The sequence below is a fragment of the Serinus canaria genome, chromosome 4A (assembly GCF_022539315.1).
Source record: "Serinus canaria isolate serCan28SL12 chromosome 4A, serCan2020, whole genome shotgun sequence".
In the NCBI taxonomy this organism is placed as follows: Eukaryota; Metazoa; Chordata; class Aves; order Passeriformes; family Fringillidae; genus Serinus; species Serinus canaria.
The window spans coordinates 18,764,428-18,784,434 of NC_066318.1; the positions used below are offsets into that span (position 1 = coordinate 18,764,428).

A 20,007-nucleotide genomic window follows, 5' to 3' on the forward strand; every position below is an offset into this window, starting at 1 on the left:
GCCTCCTCTGCCAGCACCTTCTCAGGCTGCGGAGAGCCACAAGAATAAACAACTCTCCATTATCCCTTCTGACCTTGTCCCCCAAAACCGAGAGCTCCAGCTCCCCAGGCAGCACATCCCCACAGTGTCCCTGCAGTGACAGAGCTCAGAGCCTCCCGGCCCTTCCTTAACACCTCAAGCTGAAGGAGGACAGGGTCAGAAGGGGTACTGGGGAGAAATTCCCTGTGAGAGAGGTGAGGCCCTGGCAGAGGGTGCCCAGAGCAACTGTGGCTGCCCCTGGATACCTGGTAGTGCCCAAGACCAGGCTGGACGGGGTTGGGAGCAGTGAAAAATGTCCCTGCCCATGGCGGGGGAAGCCAGATGAGCCTCATGGCCTTTCCAACCCAAACCAGAATTCTGATTCCCTCCTGCTCTAAGCCAGCCTAGGAGGTGGGGGGGGTGACGGCAGCACTAATAAAATCTGCACACTGACCTGATTTCCCATGGCCTCGCCCTGTGGATTCAATCCAGACACAAAGTGCTTCCTGCAGCTGCTGCCAAAGGACCCTCTTATCTCCACTGCTGAGGAGCTGCTTTTACTTCAGCCCAGGGCGTTCACAGCCCTGAGCCTTCGTCTCTAAATAAATCCTGGGCCAAAGGCTCTTTTTTTCCTTTTTTTGTTGTTATAAACCAGCTCATTGCTACTTCCAAGTCTCCATCCCTGCCCAGACACGATCTCGTTTTACTTTCAAGTCCCCAGCCTGGCTCGAGTTCACAGAAGGGAGAGGAAATCCACGCCGAAATACACTTCGCCCCGGCAGGAAATCATTCCTTTGGACACTGTAAATAAAGCACACAAAGAGGCAGCGGGGCGTGGTGTGAGCCCAGCAGCGCCCCTCGCTCTGCTCCAGGGCACCTCACCAGCCACTGCTCCCCCGAGGCAGGAATTCAGCCTGAAAGAAGAGAGAAACGAAACAGAAGCCTCTTTCCTACAGCACGAAGGATTCATGGAGCTGCGGGATGCTCCTTAAACCCTCAGGAAAGCATTGATGCTGGGGCGCTGTGAGCGAGCAGGGGAGGCCCGGTGCTGCTGCGGGCGGGAGGCTCAGCTCATCCCTTGAGGAATCCCTGATGCTTTGGGTCGGAAGGACCTTGAAGGGCCATTTCGTGCAGTCCCATCCCAGCTGTGCCGCTCCCAGCCCCTTTCCCGCGGCCCCACTGAAGGGGGAAGAAGAGGATTTCTCTCCTTTCCAGGAGCAGCTGTTCCCCGTGCAGCCCGTGGCTCCCGGCAGCAGCGGGACAGTTCCCCCGCTTCCCTCTCGCTCTCAGCAGCCCCGGCCCCGGCTGTGCCCGCGGCGGAGGGAGCTGGGCACAAGCGGAGCGCTGAGCCAGCTCCAGCCGGCTGCGTGGGCCCCACGCACCACTTACACGCGGCTTTCTCCTTTTATTCCCCCATGAGACAAGCAGAAGATATCGGGAAGGAATAATTCCACATTTAAAGAAAATTCCTCATTTTGTGTCCTGTTCAAATGCCTGCACTACTCCTCAGAACCAAGAAATCAGACTGGTTTGGGTTGGGACCTTAAAGATCAGCTCAGTGGAAGGCTCTAAGTCGGCTCTCTCCAGTCCCATCCTGCCCTTGCAGCATCCCACAGCCAGGTGCATCCAGCCCTTGTCCCAGAGAGGTCCCCAAAGTCATGGACCATAAATGGGACATTACAACAACCCCCCCTCCGCCGCGGGTCACTCATCCAGCGGATGGACCTCCCCGGCTCTGTCCTGCATCTCCATCTGTCTGCCGAAGGGAACCACAGGGCTCCTCCTGGAGGAAAGCAATGGAAGAGCAAGAACGGGACTGGGCAAAGCCCTTCTCAGGAGCTGGAAGTTTGGCACCGTGAGGACTCCAGAATCTGCTGGCACCCAAAGTGACCCTCCCTAAAGCCCGGCCCTACTGGGCTTTCCCTGCCCTTCCCACTCCCACCCTGCCGGACTGGACTTTCTCTGGACAGTCCAGGAAACCTCTCCCACTGAAAAAACCATCCATGGGACAGACACAGCAGCAGCTGAGGAGAGCCAGGAGCTGCTAGGAAGGTGTTTCCTGCCCTGGGCTCCCATCCCCATTCGGCAGAGCAGCTGCAATTCCCTCTGACAGCTGCTCCCTGCCCTCCTTCTCCAGGAACAGCTGGAATGAGCCACCACCAGCTGGGACGCTCCAACTAGGATAACCCTGCACGCGAATTTCCCTTTTGGCACCTTACCTTTGCACTGGCTGCTGCAGCCTTCCCACAGGGAGAGGAATCCACTCTTGGATCATGGATCTAATTGAAGCAGGACCACATTTCCCAAAGCTGGGACCCTCCTGAGGATGGTAAGCTGAGGAGAAAATAGGAAAGCTTTGTGTTTCTGTTTCCCAGGTGTGCCACAGGAAGAGAAGTACACAGGACAGGCATTCCCAGAAAGGAGCTCCGAGGGGATTGGGAGAAGGCAGCTTCTTCCCTGAACTCAGCCCCAGCTCCCAGGAGCATCCACCTGCCCTCCAAACACAACAAAAAAGGGCATTAAAGGCAAAGCTGCTACTGGCACGGGCTGAGGCAAAACATGAAGAAGTTCAACCATCTCCTGCTGCACAAAACCAACACAGACCAGTCCAGGCATTTATTTCCCAAGCAGAAGGAACTGGATCCATCAGTGACATCTCAGGTTGAAGCAGCTTTGAGCTGTACAAGGATTGAGACATCAGGTGGAAGCAGCAGAGCAGGAACTGGCTGCTGGATGGCTTTGGAAAATCAAGAATCTGCCTTTTGCTCCTTGGAAAGACAAGGAATTTGTATCAGAGAGATTTTGAGAGGGACCCAGCCAAGTCAAGCCAGAAGTCCCCACTGCCCACAAACATAAAACAACTGAGGACAGGATGAAGAGCATCAGTCTCCCAAGACATCCAGAAGCCTCCCACATTCCAGTAAATGGACACAGTTTTATTAACAGGAAAATCATTTAGTCAGCACTGGGACAGGGACTGAGCACAGGAGGCTGTGGTGGGAAGGGTTTCTTGCATAGTTGTTGACCAAAGGAGACCTGGGAATTCCCTGCTGGAAATCCTCCAGCTGGGATCCAGGGACAGGAGGGAGCAGGGAACAGCATCCCTATCCCAGGCACCGGGCTCCCTGGCGGGACAGGGTGAGGAGGACGCCACCTGTGCCACATCCAACACCACTGGGGTTTGGGGAAGGGCAGGAATTCAGGACTCAGCCTCTGGGATTTTAGTGCTCAGGGGAAATCAAAGAGAAGGAATCCTTGGGAAGGGATCAGAGAAAGGCAGCAGGATGGGAAGACACCTGTGAACTCTTCCTATCTCCTTCTTGGGGTTCTCCTGACATCCTGACATGGCAGTGGCAGAGTAATTAATACATTCACTAATTAATCAAAACTAGCATCTTCCCAATCAGAAACTGGGCCCCATTTTAAGGAGATCTGATGGGGGGGTGGAGTGTGGGTTGGTTTGCTGGGTTAATTTTTCCTTCTTTCAGCTGAGCAGCCTCAATCAGCCAAATTTTTATTTTTCTCTCCCCTATTTCGGCTTCCCAAGGTTGTGAGTTTTCCCAAGGAGACAACTGGGAATACAACTCCCTGAGCCCAGCCCTGTCCCTCTGCCACCACCTGAATACTGTGTGCAAAACCATCCTGCTCCTTCCACACCTCTGGAAGTGCACAAACACCTTGGCTTTTCCTCCCCACGTTTGTAACAGCAGTTCCAACAAGAGAAGAGGAGGAAATACAATTCTCTAACATTTTGCTTTTACTCCTTCATGTAATCTTTCCAATGCAACCTCACAAAAGCAACAAAAATAAAGTCTCTTTTTTGTCTTCTAAAAAGAAGATCATGTTCCACAGATTCCATAGTGCAATTCGTTATCTGGTAGAAAAAAAAATATCTTCTTCAGCTCCATGGAGGAAAACGCTAGAAATCCATGGTCTCAATAAAAATAGGAAAGTCTACCCAGGATGGGCTAGAAAGTTCCAGGTATGTAGGACACACAATCCCTACAGTCTGCCTCTAGTTGAAGAGGATGGAATCAGGGTCCTGGTTGGCCATCTGTGCAATGTGCTTTAGTACATCCTTTTTGGTAATGATCCCCAGCAGCTTCCTGGAAAATGAAAAAACACTTTAAATGCACTGACACCGTCAGAAGGGACCTTGGCAGGGCCACTTGAGGCCCTTGCAGGTGCTGAAGAGTCTTTTAGGATCCAAAGTGACACCCCACAGAAAGTATTGCACCCTCTGAGGGTGGTAAAACACTGGCACTGGCTCTCAGAGCAGCTGTGACTGCCCCATCCCTGGAAGTGTCCTGGGCCAGGCTGGACAGGGCTTGAAGCTGGGCTGTCACAAGTACCTTTGCCAGGCAAGAACTGCTCCAGGATCCAGCCCCAGCTGGATCCCAGTCCCCTATGTCCTGGGAGCAGAGGAGGCTGTGACCCCAGGGCTCCTACCCGTTGTGAGTGACCAGGCACTGGCGCAATCCCAGCTTGCGGAAAATGTCCACCACGATCTCCATGGGCGTCTCATCTGTCACCGTGAAGGGACTGAGATCCAGGATGCTCCTGAGCTTCAGCACAGACGGGGAGCTCGGAGGGAGGAGGGGACAGTAATCAGTGAAACAAATAACTGAGGTGCTCACAATCCCATCCTGCTTCTTCCGGGCATTTTCTGCAAAGAGAAATATTTGAATCAGTAGCAGCATTCTTTTCCTTTTCCAAACAGAAGAGCGTTCCCCTTCCTCAGCTCACATTTAATAGCTTTGCAATCCTTTCCTTCCCTTTGCCAGAGCTGTTCCCACCCAAGGAGGGTGTGATGGGTTTCCAGCCTCTCTTCTAAGGCAACCATGGAATCATTAAGGTTGGATAAGATCCTTAAGACCATCAAGGTTAACTGTCGACCAGCACCACCATCATGGTCACCACTAATCCATGTCCTCAAGTGCCACATCCACACCTTTTTTTGAACACTTCCAGGGATGGTGACTCCAGGGCAGCCTCTGCCAGGACTGGACCACCCTTTCCATGAAAAAACTTTCCCCAATATCCAAACTAAACCTCAACTGGGCACAACTTCAGGTCTTGTCCTGTCACTCATTACCTGGGAGAACCTCCAAGATCTCCAAAGTTCCACTGCAGGCTCAGCACATCAGCTTTGCCCAAAGCCAAGGCTGTTGCATCTCATTGTACTCTGGCCAGGTAAATACAAGTTCTGGAGACCTTTTAACTTCCCAGTTTTTAGAGGAGATAAATAAAATGCTTTGTACTTTTATGAGTCACTGTTTTGGGTCCCATGCAGAAGAGTTAAAGGACTATTTTTAAGCACTCAACAACTGGCACAGGCTCCATGAATGTCATGAGGGTCAGGAATGGCAAAGAAGTCAAGTACTGGCCATCCCTCAGACCTTCACAGCAGTGCACACACAGGTACTGGGGGTACCTGCCACACTGCAATCTGATATCAGCATTCCAAGGCTGCCTGGGAAGGCCAGGTCCGGCATCCTGGCAGCTCAAACACCAGGCTGGATACTCAGAATACTTCAGAATAATTGGGATATTTGATCATGAAAAACCAAATCCCATCCTGTGCATCACTGCGCACAGCTTAGGGACAGGACCACTCTTAATGAATCCCTGGAGATTCCAAGGAAGGAAGGGGTTCCTTCCAAAGTGGAGGAACTCACGGTGGTACCACAGAAGGCAGGCAACGCACATAATATCCTGATGCATTGTTCCCCTGTTTTATTCTATATTGTCTCAGGCAAGCAGTGACAGTGCAAGAGGACACAGCCTCAGGCTGTGCCAGGGGAGGTTCATGTTGGACATTAGCAGGAATTTCTTCACAAGAAAGTTTGCTAACATTGGAAAAGGCTGTCCAGGGAGCTTCAGTCCCTATCCCTGGAGGTGTCCAGGGAAGGCCTGGATGTGACACTCAGTGCTCTGGGCTGGTGACAAGGTGGGGATCAGACACAAGTTGGACTCAATGATCCTGGAGGGCTTTCCCAACCTAAATGCTGCTGTGATCCTGTGACAAGCCACCCCCTGCCCTTCACATCCAAGGCAAGCAGAGCCCACCCAAACTGCTCAGGGATGCACCAGCTTGCCCAGCCACCAGCACCAGGAGCGACAGCTGGCATTACTGACAGCACCTTCACCCGGGCAGTGCCACCCCTTACCAATGGAAATGATGAGGTCTCTCCTGAGCACAAACCCCACCAGGCGCTGGGACACCCGGGACACCACCACGGGGTAGCCGCTGTAGGTGGTGCTGGTAACGATGGTCTCCACATCCTCCACGGTCATGGTGTCCTGTGTGATGACCGTCAGGGGAGGGTCGCTCTTGCGCGGCCGCATCACATCCATGGCCCGTGTCTTGTGCGAGAACTCCTCCTTGGCCTCCAGGAAGGGGTACCCGTTCAGGCGGATGTGGGCATCGTAGATCCCCTCGCGGCCGATGGCGTCGGCCACCCACTTGCTGGTCATGGCTGCTGCCATTAGGGGCACGATGTACTCCAGGCCCCCCGTGAGCTCGAACATGATGACCACCAGTGACACAGTCATCCGGGTCACCCCCCCTGCCAACACAGCATGGCCCAGGTCACTCTGGCATTGTGTCACACCAGTTCCAAGCTCTAGAGAAGGGTGGTGCCAGCACAGCTGGACTGCCCCGTTAAGCAGCACCGAACACAATCAGAACAGCACCAAAACCTCTGTCCTGCCACCAGGCCCTGGCACAGAGCTAAGGGTCTCTGCGGGCTTTTGTCTTGGCATGTTCTAATTATGCTTTTGAGATTCAAGTCCCAAATTCTCCCAAATATTTTACAGGAGTTTTGTTCCAATATCCATTCCTCAAAGGGGCACAGACCCCTTCAGTGCTGCCCAGCAGTACCCATTAATGAAGTCAAAGTGTATTTATCTTCCATCAATTACATGCAAACAATCCTACAGGGGTCTGGGTTTGAAGGAACCTTGAAGTCTATCTCATTCCAACCCATGTCACAGTCAAGGACACCTCCCACTAGACTGGGTTACTCAAACATGGTGTATTCTCTCTAAAAAGGCCAAAGATGGGGTTTGGTGGCATGTTTTTAGAGGAGAGTTTCTCTGGATAAAGTAGTCCATTAGGACTCCTGTACTATTCCACGGATGAGGGGGCTGGGAATTGTGAAAGTGAAGTTCAGTCACATGCACCCAGTCTCTCCAACTCAGCCAAGAGGAAGAAGTGTTACCAAAAAACAGAGCACTTAAAAGCAGAATTGCCTCATGAGATTTAAGGCCAGAACAGGAAGTAAGATGAATTAAAACCCCACAGGAAAATTCAAGTCCCTGGGCAGCCTCAACTGTTCTGGCTCCCACTCAGGAGCTCCCCACTGCAGCTGCTGTGCCCAGCACAGGGCTGGAGATGGCAAAAGAACACCACCCGGGTGAGGAACACATGGCACGCTCTATTACAGAGTTTCCTGGGTTTCCTGAGGTGACGCCAGCTCCGATGGTCAGTCACAACCACAGCTCTTCAGCTGTAGAATCACTACAGCGTGGAATGAGATTGTCTTTAAGGTCCCTTCCAGCCCAAACCATTCTGTGGTTCAATGATTAAGGCATGGATAACCTCTAAGATCAGGGAGTCCAACCATTCACCCACCACACCACCTCTTCATGTGGCCAGCCAAGGCCCAGTCCCAGAGTGGCCCCAGGCAGCCCCAGCTTACCCAGACAGGCGGCGGCGCCCACCATGGCATAGAGGCCAGGGGTGATGCAGTCGGCCCCCTGGCTGCACCAGCCGCTGAAGATGGCCCAGTCATGGTGGTAGAAGGCCAGCTGCTCCACGGCCACTCCCAGCAGCCGGCCCGCGATGGCCCCCACAGCCATGCTGGGGATGAAAAGCCCCGAGGGCACCTGTGGGAACAAGGGGCAGTGAGCTGCAGAGCCCAGGGACTGCACAGAGGAGTGGTGGAACCTCAAACCAGAGTGAGGCAGAGGCTTTGCTGGAGCTGAGCTGGAAGGGACATTTGAAAAGTCATCTAGTCCAACCCCCCTGCAATGAGCAGGGACATAAAAACTGTCCATCAGCTCATACCTGGGAACTGCACCTGCAGCTTCAGAGGCTGCACCAAACAACTTCCAAACCCTCTGAGCAAGGAACAGCCCCAATTATGCATTAACAAATTAAGACACTGATTGCTTTGCATTTAGCTCTTTCATCTAAATCACATATTTATCAAAAAAGCTTGAGGCAGAACAATTTAGGAGCATTCTGTGTCTGGAAAATGGAATGTGGAACCCTGAGGCACCAGTTTTGTGCCTGCATTTGGTGCCCACAGTCAGGCTGGAAGGTCCAAGCAGCAGGACAAACAACAGCAGTCTGTCCCCTTCTGACAGAGCTTGGGGTAACACAAGTCTGGTTAGAGAGGAAATAAAACTTTAAGGGCATGGGAAGAAGATGAGTTCCTTTACAGGAAACCCTCACCTTCATGCCAAAGGTGAAGATTGTGATGAAGACCTTCATGATGAGGGCCAGTGCCAGCTGCCACATGGCCGTGTACACGCCGGGGCCAGCGGCGCGGTCAGGCAGATCGTCCCCCTTGGTGCTGTTGAAATCGTTCACGTACTCGCAGAGCTTGGACGAATCCAAGATCCCACAGTCGTTGAAGAGCTCTGATATCAGCTCGCTGGTGCTCATCCTGGTGTACTCGTTGGGGAAGGCCAGGATGGCCGTGATGGCTGTCACCACGATCACCTCCAGAACCGGGTACTTGCCCAGACGTGTCGTCTTGCGCCGCCTGCACCAGGCAATGTTGCTGCGGATGAAGAAAGCTCCCCAGAGCCCACCAAATATTCCCAGCAGGACAAAGGGCACCAGTTCCAGCAGATGCCATGGCATGTGGAACTCCACATAGAAGAGCACGAGGCGGCTGTTGCCGAAGGGGTTGATGGAGCGCAGGGTGAAGGCAGCGACCAGTGCAGCAAAGAAGGAACGCCAGAGGGTCTTCAGAGGGAAGTAGTAACTCACCTGAAGAGGAGAACCAAGCACATTTGGTCACTTGAACACTTAGCATGACCACACTGCAGGGAGTAAAGCCAGGACAGAGATCCATGAGCACTGGCTCATTCCCTGCTCTCCTGCCAAGCACCCAAGGCTTGCTCTGGAGCTCCAGTTCAATGAGGGCTTCAGTGAGTGGGATGGGCCCTGAACTGCAGCACGTGCATGTGTCCTCTGTGATCCCTGGAGCGACTCACTCAGGTAATAAAACCTGTCACACATCAGCCATGAGCTGAACTGGGAGAATTCTGTGGCTCTGCAAGGTCCAAAGTACCAAAGAGCAGTGCCTGCCATCACTGCCACCAACTATTGCTCAGCTGAGCAAATCCATCCCAGCCCTCCTCTGAAACCCATTCTGGTACTCCCTTGAGCTAAACAGCAATGGTCCTTTCACATCCAGATCAACAGATTAAGGATTAGGCGATACTTGGGAAGAAAAGAGGATTGATAAACCAGGGAAGTTTGTTCCCACATGTAGGTGTAGAAGAAGGGATTACAAGTGACCTCGCCCCTAATAAATCATAGTTGTACTAATTACCAAAGAAGAAGAACAGCCTTGCCCTTAATGGGTTGCAGCTGTGACTAATAAAGGTAAGTGTGATAAAAGGGGTGGGTTGGCCAGTCAAGGAAAGTCTGGAGGAAGAGGACCTTGAGGGAGAAGACCTTGAGGAGGTAGAGGTGCCCTGAGGAAGAAGGAACAAGGGAGAGATCTGCTGCAAAAGATCTGCTGTGAGATCAGTCTGGGTCTGATAGACTCAGAGTCTGCTGTTGGAGCCTGCAGTCATAGTGGAGCTAGGCAAAAGCCTGGTCAGAGACAGCAAGGAAATACTTGCAGTCATCTTCCAGCAGGAAACAGCCAGCAGTCAGAGAAGCCAACAGCAGGAGTTTGCTGTAGTCACTCAGAATGGCTAAGGTGTAAAGAATAATAAACTGGAACCCTTTTTACATTGTTAAATGAGAGTCTGTGTCTTGGCTCATTTCTACCCCTAATGAGAGGACTGCTGCAACACCCAGGTACCCTGGGACACAGCTGTCAGGAGAGTGGACAAAGGCAAATGGCCTCAGGCTGTGCCAGGGGACGGGCTGGTTCCCCACGGGCTGTGTTTCTAACCCACAGCATTCCAAGGTTACCTCCTCCAGGCTGAAGAGCACTCCTCCAATGGGAGCTCCAAAAGCCACGGACACACCGGCGGCGGCAGCTGCTGACAGCACCTGAGGGACAGACAGAGGCACTCAGACTCCTCAGACCTCCCAACCACCGCCCTTTTTGGTTTGTCTTCACTTAAATTTGTACAATGTTTATCTACAGCACAGTCAGCTAGGTCTGACCTGCTTTAAGGCAGCAGGGAAAAGGTGGAGTGAGCTCCTCCTAAGAAGGAGCTCCAAAAAAAATCAGCATAATAGGACCATTTACCCCAAAACAGAACCATTTACCCTGAGCCCCAGAGCTCCAAGCCCATCTGACCTCCCCAGGCTGATGTCCCCACGTACCTCCCTGCGCTTGGCCTCGTTCTTGCGGTACTTGGTGAAGAGGTGGCACAGGATGTTCCCACAGCAGCAGGCCACGTGGACCAGGGGCCCCTCCTTGCCCAGGCTCAGCCCCGAGGACACGGCCAGCACCAGGGTGATAGTTTTGATGACCAGCGTCCACTTGCCCAGATAGCCTCTAATGATGAAACCACTTAAGATAGTTTTGATCTGGAAGTCAAGCACACAAAGCTCTACAGGCTTTCATTCAAGCCCTGGTCAGAGGTCCTGATTTACTGGACGTTCCAAATCCTGCCCTTTTCCACAGCTTACAAGAGTTCCTCTGAGCTATCAAAAGTGAGAGTCCATAAGAATATCTCTCCATGCAAAGGCAGGAGCAGCTATCTGAGTCCTTCTCTGAGGGCCACTATATCTGCTGGAGGAACACCTAAGCAGTACCTCCTGCAGCAATGCCAGAACATCTGATTTTCTAAGGAACTGCACAGAGACTTTAGTATTAGACATGTTTCAAACAGCTTGGAAAAACACCTACATATGAAGCCATCATCTAAAGTGGAATATATTATTCCATAACATGCATGTGTAAATTTTGGGTAGTGGATCCCTGCCCTGCCTGAAAAACAACCCACTCTCCTTCTCACTCACCTCTGGGATCCCTGAACCACAGGCATAGGGAGCAAAGCCCTTCACCAGGAGCACAGCAAGGAGGGAGAACATCAAGGCCCAGATAACATACATGAAGTAATTGAGGATATATGCAAAGGCCCCCTGGAACACAGAGGAAATTGCCAAAATCAGATGGTTTCAACTAAAACCACATCAGACCTGGGCACTAAAGTGAACACAGGGAATCAGCAGGACACCACACAGACTTATCAGCTAAAAATGGAGAGACCTGCCCTAAGTCTCAGCTTTCAAGGCCAGGTTCCATTTGCTGGGTTACCAATCATGGGCATTCTCCAGAACATTCATGGGCAAAATACCCCCCAACAGCACATCCTGGACACACCAGTGGCACACTGCATCTGTAAATGTGGCAGTGTTTTGTCTCCCCACATCCCCTCCAAGGACAACACCCACACTCCTTTAGGGCCCCAACAATGAACCACTGAACCACCCAGAGCTTGGACTTCTGGCACCCACATCACCCCAGGGATGCTGTACAGACTGGGCAAACAGGGAATTCAGCACCAAAAGCAGTTCCAGGCACCCATCACCTCTCCATGGCCAAGGATCAGCTGGGACCAGCTCTTCCACTCAGGACACTTGTCCCTGTCGGTGAAGGTGGTGTTGGATTTCCAGCAGCAGTGCTCATGGTTGAACCAGAACCCTGCCAGACACACTCCTTCCTTCAGATCTGTCATCCAGTGGGCAGAGATGTCGATCAGACCTGCCAAGGAACCTGGTTTAAAGGGAAAAAAACCAAAATAATTTAATGAGCAGACTCAAACACCTGAAGGTCACAGTCTGCCCCACCAATGTTGGACTCGCCTCCCAACACATAGAGCAATGTTTCTGCCTACAACTCACTTTTACTCTGTGGAGAGCTAAATGAGAGGATTTGCCTAGTTTTGAATAATTTCAATATACTGAAAAGAGCAAGTCAGGAAACAGAGCGTGGCTGATGATGTTTCAAAGGCTGACTGTGTCCAACCCCCACCCCCCGCATCATCAGCAATTAATTGTTCTCAATAAAATAACTGTTTGTTAAATACAGCACAGCAGCAGTGGGAGGGCAGAGAGGGATGTCCCACATTCCTGGGGACTCAGACAAAATGTGTCACCAGGATCCAGGAGCTGTACCAACAACAGCAACACTGTGACAGGAATAACTCTGAATTTGGAGAACACATTTCCAACTCTAATTTAAAAAAAGAAAAATAAAGGAGGTGAAAGTTACAACTGTGCCAAGTAAAACAAGGCAAGCAGAGCCAGCACAGAAGAGACGTCAGGTTTTAAGAGGAATCTTTAAGTTACTTTTGTTAATAACTCCTCCAATCCCGAAACCCCCACACCAAGGCAGAGGCCAGGGACCTCTGATCCACAGAAGCAAGTGACAGAACAAGCTCCAGAGGCTGCAATAAACATGCAGCAAATCCCCCAGTTAATGACCAACTGGCCAGCAGCCTTCCTGGGTAAACATTAACACAAGATTTTGCTCCATCCCTCGTGACAGATGCTTGCTGTTTCCTGTGAGGAAGATTTGTATCCAAGCGATTTATTCCTGCTGCCCTGGGGCCAGAGTTTGGTTCTAAGTAATATATCTCAGCCAGCTGAATTCTGAAAGACATCTGATTTCCAAACAACACCTCTCCCTTTTTATATCTAAGTATAGACAGAAAAAACCCAAAAAATAAGAAACTTGCTGGCAGCCCTTGGAATTAACCACTTCAGTACCCATAAGGAGCACTCAGCACAGACATTCCCAGTGTTTCAATCAGCTCTGCTTTAATGAACGTTTTTCATTAATTTCAGAGCTCTATGCCAGCAGCAGACCCAGTATGGGTGTCCAGGACATCTCTCAGCCTCAGTTTTGTATTTTGGTTTTGCACAAACATAGGCTCAAAGCACTTAAAAATAATTCCCTGTGAATTTACAAGGCAGCAACAGAGCCCTTGGTGTCAGCACAAGTCCTTACTCCAAAATCCTGCTGCTCTAAGGATCTGCCAGGCTTTAGGGAGGAATGTATCCTGATGCTGCAGTGCAGGAATTAGTTTTACCTGGAGGTTTGCTCTCACCTGCCAACAAACCAATAAGGAGCATCAACAGCCAGCCAGAGAAGGCGTCACTCACGCTGTGCAGCAGGGCCCAGGTGGACTCTTTGCTTCTGTTGGTGATCTGGGAAAGGGTTTGCAGAACAAAACAAAAACCTGTGAGGACTCTGATCCACTGTGGTGTAAATGCTTTAAAACTACTTGGTGACACTGGGACTCTGCTTTGAGGAGGGAGAGAAAAAGCATCTGACAGTGGCTGCTCCTACAGCTGCTGCAGCTCTGGGTGTGGGCAGGAGAATGGATCAAGGATCATGGAATCCCAGAATGGTTTGGGTGGGAAGGGACCTTAAAGATCACCCAGTACCACCCCCTGTCATGGACAGGGACACCTTCCACTATCCCAAGCTCCATCCAACGTGGCCTGGAACACTTGCAAGGATGGGGCAGCCACAGCTTCTGTGGGCACCTGTGCCACAGTCTGAACGATATGGCCAGAGATCGGTGTCACAGATTTAATGCCAGCAGAGAGGAATAGTCCAGCTGGGAAGTGGGCACTGGTGGCACTGGCAAGTGGGACTCAACCCTGTCCCAGATGCCCAGGATGGCTGAGGCCTGTCAGTCTCACTGCTCCTGACAGGCAGACAAAGGGTGACAGAACAACCATTGTGTGCCCACCTACCTCTCCCAAGGGAAACGCTCCAGCTCACCACTGTTATTCCCTGTGACAAAGCAAGGCAGGAGCGGGTGTTTCAGCTAAAGCCCCCCTTGCACTCTGAGCAGATTCCTTTCATTGCAGAGTGCTGAAGACCTGGGAAGGAACTCTGGAAGAATTGAACTCAGTCTTCTCAAACAAAAAAAGTTTCAATTGAAAGAGCACCATTCACCAGTGCAAATGTGAGAGCAGAAAACCAGGCAGGTTCTGGTCTCCAAACCCCCATCTGGAATAAATCAAAGCCTTCAGAAGAGAAGCAGCAACCAAAAAACTGCAACATGTTTGATTTAGTGCTCCCTTTCCTCAAACTGAACTCTCAGCTCCCATCCTAAGGGCAATCCCTCCATCTCAGGGGTCTCCAAGAAGAGCCTCCCTACCCTAGCAAGAGTCACACATGAATTATCCTGCACTCAGAGCCAGAGAGGAGAAGGAGGAATTTTTACCTCCCTGTGCCTGTCTCGATCCCTGGACTTCTCTCGCACCCAGTCTATGGTGTTAAAATCCTCGTAGGTGCCCACGCCAGGAAGAGGCTCCTCCAGGAAATCCATCATGGTGGTCCTGCCGTTCATCCCTCCTCCATTATATGAGGAGAAGCCTGGTGGGGGAGGAAGGGGGAAAATTGAGCATTTCTTAGTTTTTCCTCTTTTTATAAAAAACCAAAACTCATTTAGGAGGAAAACCACAGATTTCAATGGAAATAAAGAGCTACTGAGGTGTTTCCTGAGCTGAATACCATGGGCACATGTTCCCAGGTGATCTGTGCCAGGTACACCCTCCCCAGCTTCAGCAGATCACCTGGAGATGGGGTTGCTCCTGGAAATGACTGTTCAGAGCAAAGTAAATCACCACCAGCATCTAGATGGTGCCTTTTCCCCAAATCCAGGACTTGCCACGAGGATATTTTGCCATTTGAGTCAAGCAGATGGGAGAGGGAGAGGAGAAAAGGAATACTTAGGATTTCCAACAGAGTTGAAGGGTATCTCAGGTAGATCTGGCAAGGATGAGAGCAGGATAGGCAGGAAGGCGTGATGGGATCACGGAAACAGGGAAAGCAAAGCGTCCAAGGGGTCCTGGGAAGCAGAAATTGGTACCAAATGGGGGCTTGGGAAAACACCAAACTGGAACTTGCAGCCTCCCTCAGTTGAGAACCCAGCCAAGCCACTGGGTCTCCTTTGAAACCTGTTCCAGCCCATGGAAAACAACACTTAGCTCAGGTGTACGTTCCCCAAATTCCGGTCCTGGAAGACACTGAGTGTTTGCAGTCATTCAGAGGGAAAAACAGAAGAGTGAAAATGAAAATCTAGTCAAATCTGGAAGGTGAGGGGAAGAGGAGGGTTAAAACTCCCAGGCAGAAGGATAACAGTTGATAGTTGAGCATATTTAGCTTGCAGATATCACAGGGGCAAAGTGTCTCCAGATGGGAAAAATAAGGAATTCAAAGAGCTGCCCTCTGCCCCATCATGTGAAGCAGGAAGGGAAAAGGGCTGTGAAGTCTTCTCAAGTCCATCTCCCAGATTGCCACAGCTGCAGGAAAACAGGATGAGTCATGTACAGAACTGACAACCACCACAAAATAACCCACTTAAAACAGCTCCTCGCTTCACCTGGGACAAAAACAAAAAGATGGAGTTCTGCAGAGCTCTTCCAAATGCTGAGTGCACAGGCTGTGAGACCCAATTGCACTGGGAGGGAAATGAGGCACATTTTCCATGAGGAATCCCTGGTTTTAACAGCGTTTTTGAGACCAGAGGCTTGGAAATGCAAAATTAGTATCAAGGCTTCCAGAGATTTCCCCACTGAAACATCCCTGCAGGAAATCCTAGATGCTGCTCTCTAAATCTGATGGACCAGAACCTCCTGGAATAAACCATCCTGTCAACAACATGAGCAAAGGCAGAACATGGAACACTGAAGTGCCTGGAACCCCTCCTGCCACCTGGCTGGTGCTGCTCCAAGGACATGAGAGCTACCTGGCACAGGTATCCAGGGAACAAGCAGAGGCTTCATCCTAGTCACCTGAACAAGTCCCACCTGCAGCCCAGGGCAGGAGCTGAGTTTGTTCCCACAGGAATGACCCCTCTCCCAGAAGCACCCCAATCATCCCTGACTCTGTGCTGCAGACAGGAGGCTCTCTCTGGCTATTTTTTTTTTTTTTTTTTTTTTTGCCAAGCTAATAGAACACCCTGAGAAGCAATTTCCACGAGAAGATGAGATCAGGCACATTCCATGCTCACTCTACTGGAATGACTGCCCAGACCAGTGACTTTGAGCTGTCCTGGGAACACTCTCCCAGCTCAAAGCTTGCCCTGGAGCACCAGGAACCAGACCCCAAGGCACAAAGCAAGCACAGCGCTGCAATGACAGAGGGGCTGCAAGTCCTGGTACCCCCCAGCAAGACCCTGATGGCTCCTGCAGGAGCCCTCAGGCACACCCCTGTGATCCCATCCCATCCACAGCCCCAGTGAGCCCATGGGCAGATGGGATGGGCTGATCCCACTCCAGACCAAGCAGGTGCAAGTTGGATCCTGCTCTCCAGGATCCCTGCTCAGCCCAGCCTGCCCTCCTACAGCACCAGGATTTTTATTCGCAAAGGAGAATCCTGAGCTCTCCAGCCACAGACAATTGTTCATTTGACAGACGATAATGAGAAAACAACTTTATATTTTTTTTCAGGGGTAATCCAGAACTATGAAATGGCTGACAGCTATAAATATTTATAAAGATCTTATTTCCTGCTTCAGCTTGCTGCAAATCAAGGATCCTATGATTCCCAGATAGGAATAAAGGAGGAAAATGAGCTCGGTGATGCCCTGCAAAAACACATCCAAGACGATTGCACAGATCTCCCTGTTTGTAACATCCACATCTCCAAATCAGAGACAGTGAGTGAAAAGTGACCCTGTCACAGCTCATTTCAAACAGAGATTTCTCAGTGTTCTGATCACTCCCCAGAAGGGGTTAATTAATGCTCCACTTCAGACCCTGCCAAGCTTAGGAAAACCAGGCTGCACTTGTGAAGTTCCAGGCTGTGCCATGTGCCACCCCACAGAGCCACAGCGTTTGCTGACTGTCCTGCCAGTGCCAAGGAGACAGCCACGGCACCTGGAGAGCTCCGTGGCTGCTTCCCTGCTCCAGAAATCCCAGAAACGCAGGGGGTTCACAGGGACAGTGAACAAACAACCATTACACAGCAGAAATCCCACAGCCCACCCAGCCTGCTCCATCACCCTCATCCTGGCTCTGCTGCCCCACAGCGTGCAGGAACACAGGGACACATTCCCCTTGGCTCACAGCTCCTTTTCCTCCCTGGAAGAGTCTGCTCACCCCGGCTCAACCACTCCCCATCCCTCAGGAGCAGCTCCGGGTGTCTGTCCGTGCCGTGGCCGGGCGCAGTGGGACATTCCCGGGGCTCACAGCGGCACTCCGTGCAGGCTCCGCCTCCTCTGGGCTCCGCCGGGCGAGCCCGCAGCGCAGCTGGGCCCTCCCCGTCCCTGGCGTCACCGGCACCGTCACCAGGGCCAGCCCCTCCAACTGCCGGGGGGACATCGTCACCATGGCCAGCCCCTGCAGCCCACCAGGGGAACACCGTCACCATGGCCAGCCCTGCACCCCACCAGGGGGACACCGTCACCATGGCCAGCCCCTGCAGCCCACCAGGGGAACACCATCACCATGGCCAGCCCCTGCAGCCCACCAGGGGGACACCGTCACCATGGCCAGCCCCTGCAGCCCACCAGGGGGACACCGTCACCATGGCCAGCCCCTGCAGCCCACCAGGGGAACACCGTCACCATGGCCAGCCCCTGCAGCCCACCAGGGGAACACCGTCACCATGGCCAGCCCTGCACCCCACCAGGGGGACACCGTCACCATGGCCAGCCCTGCACCCCACCAGGGGGACACCACCACGAGGGCCAGCCCCTGCAGCCCACCAGGGGGATACTGTCACCATGGCCAGCCCTGTACCCCACCAGGGGGACACCTCTGGACCCACTCCCGCGGCTCCAGCTCCTTCCAGGGCCCCAGGGCTAGGGCACCTCTGCAGGTGGAGTCTCACCTGAGCAGGGCAGAATCCTCCCCTGCTGCCCATGCTGTGCCATCAGCCCAGGGCACAGGGGGTTTCCAACATCATGGCTAGGGCAAGTTGAGCTTCTGATCCACCAAGAGCCCCAAGTCCTTCTCCTCAGAGCTGCTCTCCATCCATTCTGCCCCCAGGCTGGATTTGTTCCTGCGATTACCCCGACCCAGGTGCCAGTTCTGCTTTACCCGACAGCCCAGCCCCGAGGATCCACCAAACCCGAACCTTAACCATGGAGGGACACCCAGACACAAGCACTCCGCTCACCACCTCCCACATCGGATGCTCCTGGCACCCCAGTCTGGGACACTCCCTGCTCTGCAGCCCATTCCCAAAGCTCTGCCCCAAGTCACAATGCAGCACAGGAAAGCACATTTATCAAGAGTCTCCTGACAGTGGTGGGTTAGTCACTGATGTACTGACAGACAAACCCCCTTCTTTTCCCACCCAGCTGACATTTTCCTTGCTTAATAACTCCAGGAATGCTCTTTGCTCCCTGTCTTTCCAGCAGGCAAGCACTGAATTTTCCTTTTGTCCTCTGGGCACAGTCAGACTTCAAAGGCTCTCCCAACACACGAGCAGCCTTTATCTCACCTTTTTTCAGTGCACACAGAGCTCAAAGGGGCTGGTGATTAGGCTCCTCAGGCTACAATTTGCTGGTGATAACTTGTCATTCAAGCATTGTCTGGGAGGCTGAAACTCTGCACACTCCCCACATCGACTTTGGTCTCCCTGATAAAAGCTCCCGGGTTCTGTGTGAGGTCAAGGAGGAAGGCGGGTAAAGAAAGCGGGGGAGATGAGCCAGTTGAAGGCTTCTACCTAAATTTTAATTTTTAATTTAAGATGGAGAATAACTCACTGCTAAATCCTGTTTGTGCTTATAAGCACCAGGGAATCACTGAGGGTAAACTGGGCACTCAGACCTCTGATCATGGAGTCACAAAAGGCTTTGAGTTGGAAGGGACTTAAAGCTCATGCCATCCCACCCCCGCCAGGGGAAGAGACACCTTCCACTGTCCCAGGCTGCTCCAAACCCCAGTGTCCAACCTAGCCTTGGACAATTCCAGGGATACAGGGACAGCCACAGCTTCTCTGGGTACCCTGTGCCACGATCTGCCCACCCCCACAGGGAACAATTTCTTCTTAAATCTAACCTCAATCTTCCCTCTTTCAGTTCAAAACAAACCCTGTCACTACCTGCCTCAATTCTTGCCTTTAAAACTCAAGGAGAAAAAAACTTTTAAAATGCCACAGAGAAAAGGAGACCTTCCACCACTGGAACATTTTTGAGTCTTCCTCTGAATGGACAAGAGAACCTTGGCCACCACCTCCCAGCTGAGCCCCACAGCTTCTGGTTTCACACTGGCAACACAACATCTGCCAGCAAACATCTGAAGTCAGCAGGGGAAGTTCACAGGAAGAATTGAAACTGGCATTTGGGCAAGCTCTTCCCCTTTAAAATTTCCTCTTTTACTTCAGTGTCAACCTCCCCTGAGGACCTGAGCACTTGTCAACAGAGAGAGCCTCATCCAGGGGAAGCACTCCTTAGAGTTCAGCATATCCATGTGGATTCATCCCTTCTCGATGAAGTTCACTGCTCAGACTCCAGGAGGAGGAGCAGACCCTCTGGCCAGACAAGGGGTGGCAGAGGAAGCACCAAATCCTCTGTGCTGCCACACTGAGAGATTCTCTCCACAACAGAAAACCTCCAAAATTACAGATAAGCAAGAAAGAAGGGAGGGGACAGTCTGTGCTCATATGACAACCCTCAGGAATGGCTCAGTGCTGCAATTTCATGGCACTCACATCCCTCCCTCCTGCCATTGCCAGCTCTTCTCCACAGCAGCTACTTCAGAAAACTCCAGGAAGGATTCTCCTGAAGCCAGAGGATATGCTCCCTGTCACAGCCCAGGAGCCACACAGATAGGGACACAACCCAGCATAGAATCCAGCATAGAAACTC

The 20,007-nt window shown here is 52.0% G+C and overlaps 1 protein-coding gene across 10 annotated transcripts in view; it reads right to left on the minus strand.

The window, feature by feature from the left end:
• Window positions 1-105: 105 nt before the first annotated feature.
• LOC103816314 (H(+)/Cl(-) exchange transporter 5) overlaps window positions 106-20,007 on the minus strand; it is a 30,070-nt gene continuing 10,168 nt past the window's right edge. For 7 of the 10 annotated variants that reach the window (XM_030229007.2, XM_030229010.2, XM_050974631.1 and 4 more), the window contains 11 exons: window positions 14,410-14,561; window positions 13,279-13,378; window positions 11,758-11,942; window positions 11,186-11,308; window positions 10,544-10,750; window positions 10,184-10,264; window positions 8,480-9,022; window positions 7,722-7,908; window positions 6,189-6,587; window positions 4,468-4,684; window positions 2,620-4,124 (listed from right to left, as the gene is read on the minus strand). In XM_030229007.2, coding sequence (XP_030084867.1) covers window positions 4,034-4,124; window positions 4,468-4,684; window positions 6,189-6,587; window positions 7,722-7,908; window positions 8,480-9,022; window positions 10,184-10,264; window positions 10,544-10,750; window positions 11,186-11,308; window positions 11,758-11,942; window positions 13,279-13,378; window positions 14,410-14,561 — 2,285 coding nt within the window. In that variant the 3' untranslated portion in view covers window positions 2,620-4,033. Of the gene's footprint in view, window positions 933-2,237; window positions 2,353-2,619; window positions 4,125-4,467; window positions 4,685-6,188; window positions 6,588-7,721; window positions 7,909-8,479; window positions 9,023-10,183; window positions 10,265-10,543; window positions 10,751-11,185; window positions 11,309-11,757; window positions 11,943-13,278; window positions 13,379-13,933; window positions 14,376-14,409; window positions 14,562-17,290; window positions 17,433-20,007 lie in introns of those variants that run through there. The other 3 variants (XM_030229018.2, XM_030229016.2, XM_030229014.2) reach the window with 3 other exon arrangements.